The sequence below is a fragment of the Lampris incognitus genome, chromosome 17 (assembly GCF_029633865.1).
Source record: "Lampris incognitus isolate fLamInc1 chromosome 17, fLamInc1.hap2, whole genome shotgun sequence".
Taxonomy (NCBI): domain Eukaryota; kingdom Metazoa; phylum Chordata; class Actinopteri; order Lampriformes; family Lampridae; genus Lampris; species Lampris incognitus.
This window is the reverse complement of record NC_079227.1, coordinates 39030989-39049776: the sequence shown is the minus strand read 5'-3', so window position 1 is coordinate 39049776 and position 18788 is coordinate 39030989. Positions and strand designations below refer to the sequence as shown.

The window sequence follows — 18788 nt, the reverse complement described above, 5'->3', positions numbered from 1 at the left end:
CACAGCGGGGCTCTGGCTGTCACATCCAGTGACACGTTCCGATCCTGGGGAATCCCGAGAGGAGAAGGACACACTACTCTAAGGGATGACACTAAGAACATGGCAAAGACCACGAAGGATGCAGATGTACCCAGCCTACCCTGTATGGCGCATACACTCCAGCTCGTTGTGGCGAAGGGAGTACTGCCACAGTGAAGCGTCTCTGATAGAAGAGCTGCAGGATGATGGATCGTCGGTCATTTTAGACATTCCCCGTTAGCATACTCCCGACTCCAAAGTATTCAGTAACAACTGGACCAGCCTACAAGAACACTACAGCAAGATGGCTCTACTAGGTGGAGTAGTACTTTGGATGTGCTACAGAGTCCACCAGAACAGAAACGGGCACCAGCTGCTTATGCAGCCGACTATGACTCGCCTTCAACGTGGAAATTATTTGAAAATATGATGTCCCTGCTCGCACCGTTGGAAGAGCTCCCCCAACAGATCAGCTCATCAACTGCACCGGCTGCAGATGTTATAGCATCCATTAGAGCTCTTACCGTCTCCTGGACAACACAGCAGATGGACCAAGGTGTGAAAATGTCAAAAGCCGCTTTGTTGTATCATTTTCTAAACATTAATCTAACTTTGCTTTAAAAATAAGCAGAACCAGGCATCAGGTAGCATAGCAGTCTATTCTGTTGCCTACCAACACGGGACGGGGATCGTCGGTTTGAATCCCGTGTTAGCTCCGGCTTGGTCAGGTGTCCCAAGAGACACAGTTGGCCATGTCTGCAGGTGGGAAGCGGGATGTGGGTACGTGTCCTGGTCGCTGCACTAGCGCCTCCTCTGGTCAGTCGGGGTGCCTGTTCAGGGGGGAGGGGGTACTGGGGGAATAGCGTGATCCTCCCACGCGCTACGTCCCCCTGCTGAAACTCCTCCCTGTCAGGTGAAAAGAAGCGGCTGGCGACTCCACATGTATGGGAGGAGGCATGTGGTAGTCTGCAGCTCTCGCCGGATCATCAGAGTGGGTGGAGCAGAGACCAGGACGGCTCAGAGAGTGGGGTAATTGGCCAAGTGCAATTGGGGGGGGTCAAAAAAGCAGGAACACTTGTAAGAGATGTGCAATCTAATAAGATAGGTTAGACTATTTGTGGTTTTATAGCCTATGAAAATGCATAAAATAGACCTAATGTTTGCTTTATTTCCCCAGACGCATTCAAGCCACAGCTACGTGTTCTGCTTCCAGGTCTCCTGGCTGCCCGTTCAAGCCCCGGCCCGGAGCGGCAGTATGATGAGAACAGTTCGGAGGCGAGCTTTCCGGCAGGACAATAAAAGCCCCCTCCCCGCGCTCGCAGAAGCAGCACCAGCCTACCTCTGCACGCCGTGCACAGGCGGAGATAGTGAGCAACTTTTCAGCACAGCGGCGGATGTTGCAGATGAGAAGAGGAACAGGCTGGCCTCCAGAAATGCAGAGACGCTTCTATTTATAAGGAAAAGCTTACCGTCGTGCTTAAGAAGTAGGCTAAGCTAAAGAATGGTAGCCATGGCAGGTTGTAAAAACATGTAAATGTTGAGGAACACCTCACACAGTATTTGTCTATAGCCCTTCTTTGTTGCTGTTTTATACTGTCTACATTTGTAGTAGGCCTGACCTAGTGCATGACCTAGTGACAGAATATGTTGCATACGTTGCTTCCAATCAGTAAACAGCTGTCAGTTCACGACACTTCCTCAGCACTTCATCATATTTCTGCAATGCTGTTAAGAACACTTTTACTGCTGTAGATAGTACATAAATAAATAATGCTGCACAATAAATAGATCACTTTAAATGGAAGATGCCCATCCCCCCACCCACCCTCTGATTGGTATCGGCTGATTCTGATTCCGGTGATTGGCCCCAAAAACCCTGATCAGAGCATCCCTAGTTTGAACTCCTAGCCTCTTGGCTAGTGCTACAGAGAAGTGTGCACCAAAACCACCACACACAGGAACTGTTGTTCCCCACAGGCCACCTCTCTCATCAACACTTATCAGCATGGTGCAATAATAATAATAACAATGCACACTTATTATGTAAATATGACACTTTTTTAAACAGCCCCCTCTGGTCAAGATGTCTCACCTACACATCCAGGACGTGCACCACCTCTTCTTAAACCACATGTACAATAATTACTCTTGTAAATACACATACACCTGCTGGAAACTGCTTACAAATTATTACCGTTATTGTTATAATAAGTAGATAATATAGCATAATTATAATATATATAATTATTATATATATATATACTATATCGATATCTCAATATTGATATTAATATTCCACTTCTCATTTGTTGAGCACTTTTATCAACACTATTGATGGTTTCTGAAAAGCCCCAAAAAACCCCAAAATGCCCTATCCATCCATCCATTATCCAAACCGCTTATCCTGCTGTCAGGGTGGCGGGGGTGCTGGAGTCTATCCCAGCAGTCACTGGGCGGCAGGCGGGGAGACACCCTGGATCACAGAGCCCAAAACGCTATATATACAGTTAAGGTCAACATTATTAGCCCCCTTTATGAAATCAAACAAAACCCTTAACTTTTCCATGGAAATGACCATAACCAAAAGTGTTTCCAGTTTAATTGCTTCCAAAGGAACAAAGACAAAATCTCCACTAAGCTTGATTAAGATATTTTACTGACGTACTGAACTGAAACAAGAAAAAACAAAACTGGCAAGGCCAAAATGATTAGCCCTCTGACAATTGATAGTCAATAGTGCAACCTTTCTGACTCACAACTGACAACACCCTCTAATGGTGGTTCCTAACTGGGTTGGCACATGTCTCTTGAGGGATCTCAGCCCATTCTTCCATGGCAAGTTGTTCCAGCTCATCCACATTGCCTGGTTTTCCAGCATGGCCATTAACCTTGAGCTCCCGCCACAGATTCTCAATAGGACTGAGATCTGGGCTCTGAGAGGGCCACTCCAGGACCTGGATTTTGGTGTCCATCAACATTTTTTGGACCAACTTGGATGTATTCAGTTATTGTCTTGCTGGGAGACCCAGCAGCGACCTAAAGCTAGACTGGCAGCAGATTTCTTTACATTATCCTTCAAAATGTCAACATACTCTTCTTTCTTCATGATCCCATGCACCCCAACAAGGCTCCCTGTGCCTGAAGCAGCGAAACAGTCCCACAGCATTATGCCCCCACCACCATGTTTAACTGGGGCAACTGTGTTTTTAGGGTTGAAGGCCTCTCCCTTCCTTCACCAAATAAAAGCAACATCCATGTGCCCAAACAGCTCAAGTTCAGTCTCATCAGGCCAAAGGACAGACTTCCAAAACTCATGCCCATGTTTCAAGTGTTCACGAGCAAACTTCAGTCTGGCTCTGATGTGCCGCTGTGTGAGCAATGGAGTTTTTTTGGACGATGACCTCGAAGCCCCCCACGATGAAGAGCCCTCACAACAGTCTTCCTTGAAACATCAAGTCCAGAAGAGGCCAGTTCAGCAACAATTATCTTGACAGAGATCCGGGGATTGTTGTTGACATCTCTGACTATTTTCCTCTCCAAAGTTTTTGAATCTTGAGCTTTGGACCAGGCCCAGGTTTGTTTCTAACAGAATTTGTCTCTTTGTGCTTTGCAATGATGCAATGCACAGGTGTTCTAGACACTGTGGAATGCTAGGAAATGGCCGTATAGCCTTCCCCCTTAAGATGAGCATCCACTATCTTCTTTCTGAGAGTATAGCCTTTCCCCTTAAGATGAGCATCCACTATCTTCTTTCTGAGAGTATAGCCTTCCCCCTTAAGATGAGCATCCACTATCTTCTTTGAGTTCCAGACTTATTTCTTTACTTTTTGGCATGATGAAATTACTTCTTACCAAGAATTTCAGAGTAGTCCCTCTCAATCAAGTGTTCAATGCCACTAGCCCTGTTCACTGGAGTCCCTTAAGTAAAGTTCAATGCTGATTGATTGCTCAGGTGTGGTTTGAAAGCTGATTGGTTGCTCAGGTGTGGTTTGAAAGCTGATTGATTGCTCAGGTGTGGTTTGAAAACTGATTGGTTGCTCAGGCGTGTTTTGAAAGCAAAAAAATCACATGGGGGGGGGTTAATAATTTTGACCACCTCAATTTTCACTTCATTTGGTATAAAGCAAACCTGAAGATTTATTTTACATTCCAAAATGCACCAAATAAGGGCCTTAACATTGATGTATGTTTTACTATGTAAAGTTTTACGAATGATGCAAACATTGGGCAGAATTGTAGGGAAATGTCCCATAGTTCCTTGGAGGCTAATAATTTTGACCTTAATTGTATGTGTGTGTATGTATGTATATACACTCACCGGCCACTTTATTAGGCACACCTGTCCAACTGCTTGTTAACGCAAATTTCTAATCAGCCAATCACATGGCAGCAACTCAATGCATTTAGGCATGTAGACATGGTCAAGACGATCTGCTGCAGTTCAAACCGAGCATCAGAATGGGGAAGAAAGGTGATTTAAGTGACTTTGAACGTGACATGGTTGTTAATGCCAGATGGGCTGGTCTGAGTATTTCAGAAACTGCTGATCTACTGGGATTTTCACGCACAACCATCTCTAGGGTTTACAGAGAATGGTCCGAAAAAGAGAAAATATCCAGTGAGCGGCAGTTCTGTGGGCGAAAATGCCTTGTTGATGCCAGAGGTCAGAGGAGAATGGCCAGACTGGTTCGAGCTGACAGAAAGGCAACAGTAACTCAAATAACCACTCATTACAACCGAGGTATGCAGAAGAGCGTCTCTGAACGCACAACACGTTGAACCTTGAGACAGATGGGCTACAGCAGCAGGAGACCACACCGGGTGCCACTCCTGTCAGCTAAGAACAGGAAACTGAGGCTACAATTCGCACAGGCTCACCAAAATTGGACAATAGAAGATTGGAAAAACGTTGCCTGGTCTGATGAGTCTCGATTTCTGCTGCGACATTCGGATGGTAGGGTCAGAATTTGGCGTCAACAACATGAAAGCATGGCTCCATCCTGCCTTGTATCAACGGTTCAGGCTGCTGGTGGTGGTGGTGTAATGGTGTGGGGGATATTTTCTTGGCACACTTTGGGCCCCTTAGTACCAATTGAGCATCGTGTCAACGCCACAGCCTACCTGAGTATTGTTGCTGACCATGTCCATCCCTTTATGACCACAGTGTTCCCATCTTCTGATGGCTACTTCCAGCAGGATAACGCGCCATGTCATAAAGCTCGAATCATCTCAGACTGGTTTCTTGAACATGACCATGAGTTCACTGTACTCAAATGGCCTCCACAGTCACCAGATCTCAATCCAATAGTGCACCTTTGGGATGTGGTGGACCGGGAGATTCGCATCATGGATGTGCAGCCAACAAATCTGCAGCAACTGTGTGATGCTATCATGTCAATATGGACCAAACTCTCTGAGGAATGTTTCCAGTACCTTGTTGAATCTATGCCACGAAGGATTAAGGCAGTTCTGAAGGCAAAAGGGGGTCCAACCCGGTACTAGCAAGGTGTACCTAATAAAGTGGCCAGTGAGTGTGTATATGAAAGCATAATAAATTATAACCTTATAAGTATTTGGGATATTGGGCTATACAAATAAAATGGACTTGACTTGGTGTGAGTGACATATAGAAGTTAGAAGCTGCTGTAAACCAGACTACAGCACTGTACTGGACAGCAGAAGCATCATATCTGAATGTGTGTTCCTATCTAATGATTAGTTGGGCAGTCTTGGGTAGGTAGGGCCATATCTCATAGACGGTAGGTGAGTTGGACTGTTGTATGGTAAAGGACTGACCTGGTGTAGGAATTCCCTGATCTTGTCCAGGTCCCTGTTGAGGTAGATGTGCCACAGTGCTCCAGGCGTCTCAGTGGAGTCTTTGAGTCTTCTCTTAACACCCTCATCCAACTCCTCTTCTTCTAAGCGCTTCAACACTCCTACAGACACACACCCAAATAAAGCTGTTTATCTCTCTGTTGGGAGTATTCCCTTTGTATGTAGACGGCTTGATACAGGGTTATCTAAGATGAAGTGAACTGAGAAAGATGAGCGCAAACGTGTAAATGCAAACAGTGTATGCATAGCAGAACATTCCTGATGTTCACCCCCAAACAGACGTAGACAGACAGACAGACAGACAGACAGACAGACAGACAGACAGACACAGACACAGACACACACACACACACACACACACGTTGGTTGACAGAATGTAAACAGTAGTGCAACAGGACACCCAATTCTTTGAAGCGAAACCTTTAAATGTCTATTACGATGACAGTTGACTGAAAAATAAACATATTTCATTTTATTCTGCACACATTTCACTTTATCCTGCACATATTTCACTTTATCCTGCACTGTTCACTCTATCCTACACTGTTCACTTTATCCTGCACTTTCACTTCATCCTGCACGGCTCACTTCATTCTGCACTGCTCACATTATCCTGCACTGTTCACTTTATCCTGTAATGTTCACTTCATCCCGCACGGCTCACTTCATTCTGCACTGCTCACTTTATTCTGCACTGTTCACTTTATCCTGCACATTTCACTTTAACCTGCACTGTTCACTCTATCCTATAATGTTCACTTCATCCTGCACTGGTCACTTTATCCTGCACTATCCACTCTATCCTGCACATTTAACTTTATCCTGCACTGTTGACTTTATCCCGCACTTTACCCTGCACTGTTCACTTTATCCTACAATGTTCACTTCATCCTGCACTGTTCAATCTATCCTGCACATTTCACTTTATCCTGCACTGTTCACTTTACCCTGCACTGTTCACTCTATCCTACAATGTTCACTTCATCCTGCACTGTTCACTCTATCCTGCACTGTTCAATCTATCTTACACATTTCACTCTATCCTGCACTGTTCAATCTATCCTACACATTTCACTTTATCGTGCACATTTCACTTTACCCTGCACTGTTCACTCTATCCTGCACATTTCACTTTATCCTGCACTGTTCAGTTTATCCAGCAATTTTCACTCCATCCTACACTGTTCACTTCATCCTGCACATTTCACTTCATCCTGCACTGTTCACTTTATCCTGCACATTTGACTTTATCCTGCACTGTTCACTTTATTCTGCACTGTTCACTTCAAGCTGCACTGTTCTTTATCCTGCACTGTTCACTTCATCCTACACTGTTCACTTCATCCTGCACATTTCACGTCATCATGTACTGTTCACTTTATTCAGCACTGTTCACTCTATCCTATAATGTTCACTTCATCCTGCACTGTTCACTCTATCCTGCACTGTTCACTCTATCCTGCACATTTCAATTTATCCTGCACTGTTCACTTTCTTCTGAACATTTCACTTTATCCTGCACTGTTCACTTCATCCCGCACGGCTCACTTTATCCTGTACATTTCACTTTACCCTACACTGTCACTTTATCTTGCACTGACCCCTTTATCCTACACTGTTCACTTCATCCTGCACATTTCACGTTATCATGCACTGTTCACTTTATTCTGCACTGTTCACTCTATCCTATAATGTTCACTTTATCCTGCACTATTCACTCTATCCTGTACATTTAAATTTATCCTGCACATTTCACTTCATCCTGCATGGTTCACTTTCTCCAGCACATTTCACTTTAACCTGCACTGTTCACTCTATCCTATAATGTTCACTTCATCCTGCACTGGTCACTTTATCCTGCACATTTAACTTTATCCTGCACTGTTGACTTTATCCCGCACTTTACCCTGCACTGTTCACTTTATCCTACAATGTTCACTTCATCCTGCACTGTTCACTCTATCCTGCACTGTTCAATCTATCCTGCACATTTCACTTTATCCTGCACTGTTCACTTTATCCTGCACATTTCACTTTACCCTGCACTGTTCACTTTACCCTGCACTGTTCACTTCATCCTGCACTGTTCACTTCATCCTGCACTGCTAACTTTATCCTGCAATGCTCACTTTATCCTGCAATGCTCACTTTATCCTGCATTGTTCACTTCATCCTGCACTGATCACTTTATCCTGCAATGTTCACTTCATCCCACACTGCTCACTTCATTCTGCACTGTTCACTTTATCCTGCACATTTCACTTTACCCTGCACTGTTACCTTTATCCAGCAATTTTCACTCCATCCTACACTGTTCCCTTCATCCTGCACATTTCACTTCATCCTGCACATTTCACTTCATCCTGCACTATTCATTTCATCCTGCACTGTTCACTTTATCCGGCACCGTTCACTTTACTGTGCACGGTTCACTTTATCCTGCACTGTTCACTTCATCCTACACTGTTCACTTTATTTTAAACTGTTCACTCTATCCTGTACATTTCACTTTATCCTGCACTGTTCCCTTTATTCTTCACTGTTCACTCTATGCTACACTGTTCACTTCATCCTGCACTGCTCACTTTATCCTGCACTGCTCACTTCATCCTGCACTGCTAACTTTATCCTGCAATGCTCACTTTATCCTGCATTGTTCACTTCATCCTGCACTGTTCACTTTATCCTGCACTGTTCACTTCATCCCACACGGCTCACTTCATTCTGCACTGCTCACTTTATTCTGCACTGTTCACTTTATCCTGCACATTTCACTTTACCCTGCACTGTTCATTTTATCCAGCAATTTTCACTCCATCCTACACTGTTCACTTCATCCTGCACATTTCACTTCATCCTGCACTGTTCACTTCATCCTGCACATTTCACGTTATCATGCACTGTTCACTTCAACCTGCACTGTTCACTTTATTCTGCACGGTTCTTTATCCTACACTGTTCACTTCATCGGACATTGATCCCTTTATCCTGCACTGATCCCTTTATCCTGCACTGTTCACTTCATCCCACACTGCTCACTTCATTCTGCACTGCTCACTTTATTCTGCACTGTTCACTTTATCCTGCACATTTCACTTTACCCTGCACTGTTCACTTTATCCAGCAATTTTCACTCCATCCTGCACTGTTCACTTCATCCTACATTGTGTCACTTTATCTTGCACTGATCCCTTTATCCTGCACTGTTCACTTCATCCTGCACATTTCACGTTATCATGCACTGTTCACTTTATTCTGCACTGTTCACTCTATCCTATAATGTTCACTTCATCCTGCACTGGTCACTTTATCCTGCACTATTCACTCTATCCTGCACAATCAACTTCATCCTGCAATGTTCACTTTATCCCGCACTTTACCCTGCACTGTTCACTTTACCCTGCACTGTTCACTTTATCCTACAATGTTCACTTCATCCTGCACGGTTCACTCTATCCTGCACTGTTCAATCTATCCTACACATTTCACTTTACCCTGCACTGTTCACTTCATCCTGCACTGTTCACTCTATGTTATAATGTTCACTTCATCCTGCACTGGTGACTTTATCCTGCACTATTCACTCTATCCTGCACATTTCACTTTACCCTGCACTGTTCACTTTACCCTGCACTGTTCACTCTATCCTACAATATTCACTTCTTCCTGCACTGTTCACTCTATCCTGCACTGTTCAATCTATCCTACTCATTTCACTTTATCGTGCACATTTCACTTTACCCTGCACTGTTCACTTTACCCTGCACTGTTCACTCTATCCTACAATGTTCACTTCATCCTGCACTTTCACTCTATCCTGCACTGTTCAATCTAGCCTACACATTTCACTTCATCCTGCACTGTTCACTTCATCCTGCACTGTTTACTTCAACCTGTACTGTTCACTTTATCCGGCACCGTTCACTTTACTGTGCACGGTTCACTTTATCCTGCACTTTTCACTTCATCCTACACTGTTCACTTTATTTTAAACTGTTCACTCTATCCTGTACATTTCACTTTATCCTGCACTGTTCCCTTTATTCTTCACTGTTCACTCTATGCTACACTGCTCACTTCATCCTGCACTGTTCACTTTATCCTGCACATTTCACTTTATTCTGCACTGTTCTTTATCCTGCACTGTCCACTTCATCCTACGCTGTTCACTTTATTCTGCACTGTGCCCTCATAAACCTCGGTACATACTCATACACCAGATCTCTTATCTTCCTAAACCCCGCTCTCCAAGTCACCCTGTTGTACACTGTTTTCCCCTCACATGTGATGTTTGGATTTAAAAACACTGGTGGTTCCCACACCTGCTTCACATTCTTACATTCATACTGCACACATTTCACAAACTCTCCCCACGCTCCCAGCACCTCCTTGTAAAACTCAGACACTCCACTCAACATGCCTTTCTTCATTTGCATATACACTCCACCCTCCCCACACCCTCCACATTTATAAACTGCCTCCCTTAAAAACACCTTGCTTATGTGATCTCTCTTGTTTCTTTAATATCTAACCATAATTTTCACCCTAAGTGCTTTCTTTTCACCCCTAAATTGATTAACTTCCGCCCTCCATCTCCATACTCATTTTCCATCACCTCCCTTGCTATCCTAACTCCCTTCCCATCCCACAGAAACTCACTCCCCATTCTTTCCACCTCCTTCAACACTCTCTCAGGCACATCCAACACATTCATTACATACACAATCACACTCACAACTAATCCATTCACAACCACCACCTTCCCTCTCAGCTTCACCCTCTAAGTCTCCAAAACCCCAAAGTCTTGCTGATCTTATTCAACATCTCTTCATACTGTATATCTCTGCCTTCCTCATCCTCAGTCCCTAAATTCACACCTAACACCCTGAAATAATCCTTCTTCTCTTTTATTCATATCCCTAAATCTTCTCTACTTGCCACGATATACACTTCTTCTGACTTATCTATGTTTACTTTAGCCCCAGATGCCCTACCATTCAGCTCTGGAGTATCTAATACCCCAACTACACTTTCCTTGTCCTTTACTGTAACTGTCGGGTCATCTGCATACTGATAAACTAAACTGACCTGCCATCCTGGTAGCTCTATACCCTTGATTCTATCATTTCCCTTCAGTAGTGCCCCCTATCGGTTCTGCCGACAAGGAGAACAGCAGAGCCGACAGGGGGCACCCCTGCCTGACTGACCTTTCTATCCATGTGTCTGTGACCATCCCATTGATTTTAATACAACTAACTGCCCTATCATACATCCCACTGATCCATCCTACCAGCCTATGCCCAAACCAACTGTCTTTAAGACCTTGTATAAGTATCCATGATCTACTCTATCAAATGCTTTATTCAAATTTATTGTAAGTACTTCCTGATGAATAGTACAGCTTGCCTTTGCAGGCTGAGAATCTGAACCTCACTTACAGAATAACTCTGTCTAGGACACGTTTTCTCCAACTAAAGGTTGTGTCCAGATGAACTGATTCAACGTTCTGGGATTTCCTTACCTGGATTATTCAGCATGCATGCAGACAAATTAATGATTTGGGAAAAAAAAGAAAAAAAAAAAAACCCAGTTCATATCTAACATTATCTGGCTGCTTGACTTGCTGCCCTATTGTCCTTCTGGACCTCTGTTTTCCAATTCTACATAGTTTAGCCCTGTGCTTGCCACGGAGTTGTATGAGGGCATGACTTCCATCAAACTTCTCCTGGCACAGCAGACCTGAGCCAAACATTATTCCAAGTTTTTAAACTGGTTGCTTATTTTATCGGTATAAGCCCACACATTTTCCCTTGTTTTTTTTAATCTTTATATATATATATATATATATATATATATATATATTTATTTTGTCCTTTGTTCTCTTTAATTTGCATACTCATGAATGCTCATTTTTTTCACTTCACATTTACAACCTATGTATATTTGCCAAAAGTGTAACAAACACCAGACTCCCCTCTTTGTCTATGGAGAAAGGCAGGGAGTTGTGGAAATGAAATGGGTGGAAGATATGAACACCTAGCCTAAAAAAAACCTCACAATGCTAATTTAAATTAATAATGGTCAACTTTTGGTGGGGCCAGTGGAACAAAATAATCAGTCTGCCAGATGGTTTGAATCACACACAAACACACACTAACACACCCACAGACAATTTCTAAAATCTTCAAGTGCTAATCTTCAAGTGGACTACACAAGTATCTTCATTAGCCCTTACCAGTTTTGGACAGTACTCCATTGCCTTTGGCCACTCCAACATAGACCAGGACTGAGACAATGTCTGAGACCTCCACATGGAGGTTAGCTGTCCCAAAGTCTTGGTCCTGGGATGCTGCTACACCTGAACAGACCATAAAGGGTTAAAGAATGATCAATGCATGGCTGAATGAATGGACATCAGATGCAGTACAACAATGTTTGTAATCTGTAGGAAAGAATTTTACTGCATGACAACCAGATGAAGCAACGCAGGGACATTTATGATGGGTATAAAAAAAACTAAAGCTTACCATATGCACAGCAGAGTCTTGGTCCGAGGTCTGGTCTGACAAAGAAGGAAGGCAGATGGGATGCCAGGTTGAGGTTTCCCTCTGGATCAGAATACTCTGGCAAGGGCAGGTTCCTCATCAAGTCATCATATCTGCAAAGGCATGCACCATAAGTTGACAGAGTTTCAATTCTGTGTCTGTTTGTATGTCTATGTGTCATTATTAGCTACACTATATGGCCAAAGGTATGTGGACACCCCTTCTAATGAGTGGATTTGGCTATTTCAGCCACATCCATTGCTGGTAGATGCATAAAATCATGCACTCAGCCATGCAGTCTATATATAAAAACATCAGCAGACAGTAGAGTGGATCATACTGAGGATCTCAGCAACTTTCAACCTGGCATTGTCATAGGAATCCACCTTTCCAACAAGTCAGCTGGTCAAATGTCTGCCCTGCTAGAACTGCCCTGGTCAACGATAAGTCTGTTATTGTGAAGTGTAAACATCCAAGAGCAACAAAAGCTCAGCGATGAAGCAGTAAGCCACCTAAGCTCAAAGAACGGGACCACCAAGTTCTGAAGCGTATGAAAATCATATGCTCTTGGTTGCAACACTGACATAAAGTACCTTCTAAAGACTGGTCTTAACAAAGACCGATGTAGCAGTTAGGACCAGAATAGTAAAGACCAGTTGGTGCAACCCACAGCTGTAGCATTAAGGTTTCCCTTCACTGGAACTAATAGGTCTAGCCCAAATCATGAACAGCAGCCTCAGGCCATCATTCCATCCTCCACCAAAGTTTACAGTTGGCACTATGCATTCAGGAAGGTAGCGTTCTGGCATCCGCAAAACCCAGATTTGTCTGTCAGACTGCCAGATGGCGAAAGCGTGATTCATTATCCTGTTGTCAGGGTCGCGGGGATGCTGGAGCCTATCCCAGCGGTCATTGGGCGGCAGGCAGGGAGACACCCTGGACAGGCCGCCAGGCCCCAATCGCTTATCCTGCTCAGGGTCGCAGGGATGCTGGAGCCTACCCCAGCAGTCATTGGGCGGCAGGCAGAGAGACATCAGATCTGCGGCCGTATGTTATGGACACTCGGGGGAAGAGAGGAGCAGAGCTGTCAACTGATCACCACCTGGTGGTGAGTTGGATCAGATGGTGGGGAAGGCTGCTGGACAGACCTGGCAAACCCAAACGTGTAGTGAGGGTGAACTGGAAATGTCTGGTGGAGGCCCCTGTCCGTGAGGTCTTCAACTCCCACCTCCGGAAGAAGTTCTTCTGTATCCCGGGGGAGACTGGGGACATGGGGTCTGAGTGAACCATGTTCAAAGCCTCTATTGCAGATGCAGCAGGTAGGAGATATGGTCATAAGGTCATCGGTGCTTGTCGAGGTGGCAACCTAAGAACCCGCTGGTGGACACTGGTGGTGAGGAAAGCCGTCAGGCTGAAGAAGGAGGCCTTTCACGCTTGGTTGGCCCAGGGGTCTCCTCAAGCAGCAGCCAAGTACCGGGAGGCCAGAAGGGCTGTGGCTTTGGCGGTCGCAGAAGCAAAACTCGGGTGTGGGAGGAGTTCGGGGAGGCTATGGAGGAGGACTTTTAGTTGGCATCAAGGAAGTTCTGGCAAAGGCGACTCAGGCTGTGTTCAGCTGGGGAGGGGAACTGTTGATCCGGACTGGGGATGTTGTCGAGTGGTGGAAACAACAGTCTGAGGAGCTCCTGAACCTGGCTAACACATCCTCAGTGGAGGACGTAGAGTCTGAAGACTTGGGGGAAGCCCCACTCATATCCCTGGCAAAGGTCTGTGAGGTAGTTAAGAAGCTCCTCAGTGGTAAGGCGCCGGGTGTGGATGAGATTCACGCTGAGATGCTCTGGACACTGTTGGGCTGTCTTGGCTGACATGCTTCTTCAGTGTTGCATGGAGGTCAGAGACAGTACCTGTGGAGTGGTAGACTGGGGTGGTGGTTCCCTTATTTAAAAAAGGGGACCGGAATTATCAGGTCATCACACTGCTCAGCCTCCCTAAGAAAGTCTACTCTAGGGTCTTGGAAAAGAGGCTCCGACTGATTGTTGAACCTCGGATCCAGGAGGAACAATGCAGATTTTATCATATACTTGGAATGATTCTGATCAAGCACCCCATCCCAATGAAAAACATCTTTGTGTGCCAACATAATAAAAACTGTGTGTGTGTGTGTGTGTGTGTGTGTGTGTGTGTGTGTACCTGGAGGGCATGAGGGCCATGAACTCCTCTCCTGAAGGCCAGTCCTTTAGTCGGTAAACCATGGGCTCACCATCTTTGGACTTGGGACGCTCTGAGTCAGGAAAATGACTTGAGTTAGGCCAAAGTTATTATCAACATTAAATTGGATTTTTAGTTAAGTTTAAATTCAATTCAATTTTATTGTCATTAAAAACAATGTGCAGGCACATGTTAAAAATGAAATGAGAGAAAATCAAAATAAGCATCAAAATGAGCTTTGATAAATCTAAGAATGCAAGGTCTCCTGCATCTGCATGGCCTCTACAGGCACTTCAAATTTATGCAAAACACCTTAAATTACTCACCATGAATGTATAGGTTTTGTATGGGTCTACCAAAATTATACTACTAGTCCTGGCAGTACTAGAGCCATATTCAAGCCACTGAGCCATACAGGACCATATGAGACTCACAACAATGGGAGTCAAATCAACGACTCACTTTTCTGTAGTGTTCATTTGACACTGAACAAATCATGAGTAGTTCTTAGTTAAATGGACAAGTGTTTCACTCACTAGTGATGTCCTCAAATCCATCCCAGAACTCCTTGATTCCAGAGTTGGAGACAAGCTGGTCTTTACAGTTGAGAAGGTCCCCCTGGTGATCTGCAAACTCCTGATTAAAAGACTCAGCTTTCCACAGACTGGGGTTTAAACGCTTATGGACCCCTGAGACCAACACAGGCTGGAAACAAACAAAAATACAGTTTGTAAAACCCGTTACCATCCAGCTGATATTTCCTACTATTATTCATGAGTCTTTCCTTGAGACATGTTTAAATCTGTAAGGTGTCAAGTGTTTTAAATTGTAAATATAGCCTGGTTTTTAAAAAAAAAAATTTTTTTTGGGGGGGGGGGGGGGTTCTCCCCAATTGTAGCCAGTCAACTACCCCACTCTTCCGAGCCGTCCCGGTCGCTGCTCCACCCCCTCTGCCGATCCGGGGAGGGCTGCAGACTACCACATGTCTCTTCCAATACATGTGGAGTCACCAGCCGCTTTTTTTCACGTGGCAGTGAAGAGTTTCAGGAGGTGGATGCAGCACATGGGAGGATCATGCTATTCCCCCCAGTCCCACCCACCCCCCCGGACAGGCGCCCCGACTGACCAGAGGAGGCGCTAGTGCAGCGACCAGGACACATACCCACATCCGGCTTCCAAACAGCAGACATGGCCAATTGTGTCTGTAGGGACGCCCAACCAAGCCGGAGGTAACGTGGGGATTCGAACCGGCGATCCCCATGTTGGTAGGCAATGGAACAGACCACTATACTACCCAATATATCCTCATCTTTGCTATATCCTTTACTGTAATAGCCAGGAATCAACGTTTCATGAGATTAACCCAACAGGCATTTCAATCAGCAGGGGGCAACAAAAATGTTGGAAAAGGGGCATTTCTCCATAGACTGCCATTATAATCTAAGGCTGTAAAACTTGGCATAACGTCTCTGGCGTCTGTTCAGCATCTAAAATTAAAACAATCATAAAATTTGTCAGAAAAAGCGAACATTCCTTTATAGCCTAAAGTATTGGGGGGGAAATAACCATAATACCCCATACAGGAACAATGTTAGGGTGAATTTCATAATAAAAGTCCACCAAATATGCATGTAAACCTGGCCATGGACTTTTTCTACTGGTGCCAAAAGTAATAATTAAATATGGAATTACACACCTGGACTACCAAATATGTCGACAGTTTGATGCACATCATCCACACAACATATTTTCTGTTACAATGTAACTAATTTTTCTAGTCATGATGTGAACTGCACATCACTACATGTGATTATAAAAATACAAATTTAGCTATGATGTCAACAACGTTTTGACTAAATAGGATACAGGTAGTTTATGATTTTTTCAGACTGTAGCATGGTTTTCTTGCACATAAACTACAGGTAGCCTCTGACTTCTATGGATAGCCTAAAGAATGTTCAATCAGCTTTCTGATCATACAAATCACATTACAGCCATCAGGGACTCTTAATTTGACAGGCAGTATGACTCATACAGCTAACCACAGCCACTGCGGCTGAAATAAAATCTTATGTTTTATTCCCATGGTAGAACATTTTCTCCCAGAATCCTACCCTGATGTTTCCCCGAGATGACCAATCGCCAGTTGGTTTGGGCCAAAAAAAAAAAAATCAGCTTAAAGGCACACCAGTAGAAACCAATTGGGTAACTGCTTCTACGTTTTAAGAAGAATCTTATGGTAGCATTCCGGTCTCTGAGTGGCATGTTTAAGTTGAATCTAAGGGAAATATTTCTGTCTAACACATCCAGTAAATCAAGTCCTGAACAGCTTCCAGCAGATATGGATGGTTGATGGTAATACTAAAGCTACTACTTTGTACATTTCCAGTTTACCTGTCCCTGTCTCCAACACTCTCGGAAGAGCTTCCAGTTGTTCTGGTTGCGATGATCTTTGAGCCACAGTAGCCTTCTATGGAACAACCAGCAGTGGGGGATATCTGGATACTGATTGGTTGATTCTTCTGGTACCACCGAAGCTACTGGCGTCAGTTTCTTCTTGTCTGGTTTGGTGTCTTCAGCGAGGGTAGTGGAGTTAGTGTTGTTGCCAGGGGCAGGAGACTCCTGTTTGATCGACAGCTTGGTTGTGGTATTCTGGCGACTGGCTGGGATTTTATTTTCCACCACTGAGGCAATGATGTCATCAAGTATGTTAGGCATGGCCCGTCCACCTTTACCAGTCTAGAGAATCAGAGAGACAGAGAATGTTTTCTCCTACATAACCAAGGCTAAAGCTGAGCTGGATTAAAGGATGGGATGCTGCTGCTCCTTTCCTAGAATGAATTGGTACAAAGTACAAAACTGTGACAATGCCCACTAACACACCGCCATGGATACAATGCCCAGTAGCAACTGGCAACATACGACATTCCTCCAAGTCCTGCTTGCCTTAGTTTCTATTGTTATGTCCCATCAACTTTAAATCCGAGCTCCACTATCACGTTAATGGACTAAGGCGACTAAAGCCATTTCATCTGGGAACAGGTTTAACACCAAAATGACCAGGATTTCACTCCTACCTAAAACCACCATGGGCAGTCAAAATGACCGCCGGGTTTTTAACTCTATACTCTGTCAAGATAAATACCCAACTGAGATATTAATGCATTACATAGTATGTTAGTGTGTCTGTTATGAAACGACTAACACCAACATTAACATTTTAACAACTTTAATACTATTTTTCAAAGTATTTAAAATGGCCGCTGTCCAATGCCTGTAAATACTGCAAGGCCTCGGTGGTAGTCATGGAGCGTCTGTAACCACACATGTTGGACATAATCAAACATCAAGTTTAGACTATTTGTCTGCACTGGAGAACGCTAGTGTGTTTCTAGGACAGAGCAACGAACTTCACAAAAGAAATGATGCGACCATCACATGTCATAAATACTGACATGACGCCAATACCACACATCATAAATACTGGCATGACGCACACCATCACACGTCATAAATACTGACATGACACACACCAACACACATTACATTACATTACAGTCATTTAGCCAACGCTTTTATCCAAAGCAACTTACAATAAGAGCATATTTTAACGTAGGAAATCAGGAGAACTACTAGTCACCAGAGGTCATATGTGCATCTAAACAAGCATCTAAGAGCAAAAGAAGTGCTAAAGTAAAAGTGCAAGGAAGAGATTTTTTTTTTTAAATGAGTGAATACAATAAGTACCAAGAACAAGTAACAGGGTAGTAGTTCTTAAAGAGGTGAGTTTTCAACCTGCGCCGAAAGATGGGCAGCGACTCCGCTGTCCTGACATCAGTGGGGAGTTCATTCCACCACTGTGGGGCCAGGACAGAAAAGAGCCGTGACCGGGTCCATCGGCAGCAGGGGCCTCTGAGCGACGGGGCAACCAGGAGTCCCAAGGCAGCAGAGCAAAGTGGTCGGGCGGGGGTGTAGGGCTTGACCATGGCCTGGAGATAGGAAGGGGCTGTTCCTTTCACTGCCCTGTAGGCTAGCACCAGAGTCTTAAACTGGATGCGAGCAGCTACTGGGAGCCAGTGTAGGGACAGGAGAAGGGGAGCTGTGTGGGAGAACTTAGGGCGGTTGAACACCAGACGAGCTGCAGCTTTCTGAACAAGCTCCAGAGGTCTGATGGCCGACGCTGGG

At 44.4% G+C, this 18788-nt stretch overlaps 1 protein-coding gene across 2 annotated transcripts in view; it reads right to left on the bottom strand.

The window, feature by feature from the left end:
- The window catches only part of jmjd1cb (jumonji domain containing 1Cb), a 336498-nt gene that overhangs the window by 15062 nt on the left and 302648 nt on the right, over positions 1–18788 (bottom strand). For both annotated transcript variants that reach the window (XM_056296610.1, XM_056296611.1), the window contains 6 exons: positions 16998–17342; positions 15140–15308; positions 14586–14676; positions 12381–12511; positions 12089–12211; positions 5815–5954 (listed from right to left, as the gene is read on the bottom strand). In XM_056296610.1, the coding sequence (XP_056152585.1) occupies positions 5815–5954; positions 12089–12211; positions 12381–12511; positions 14586–14676; positions 15140–15308; positions 16998–17342 (999 nt within the window). The remainder of the gene's footprint in view (positions 1–5814; positions 5955–12088; positions 12212–12380; positions 12512–14585; positions 14677–15139; positions 15309–16997; positions 17343–18788) is intronic.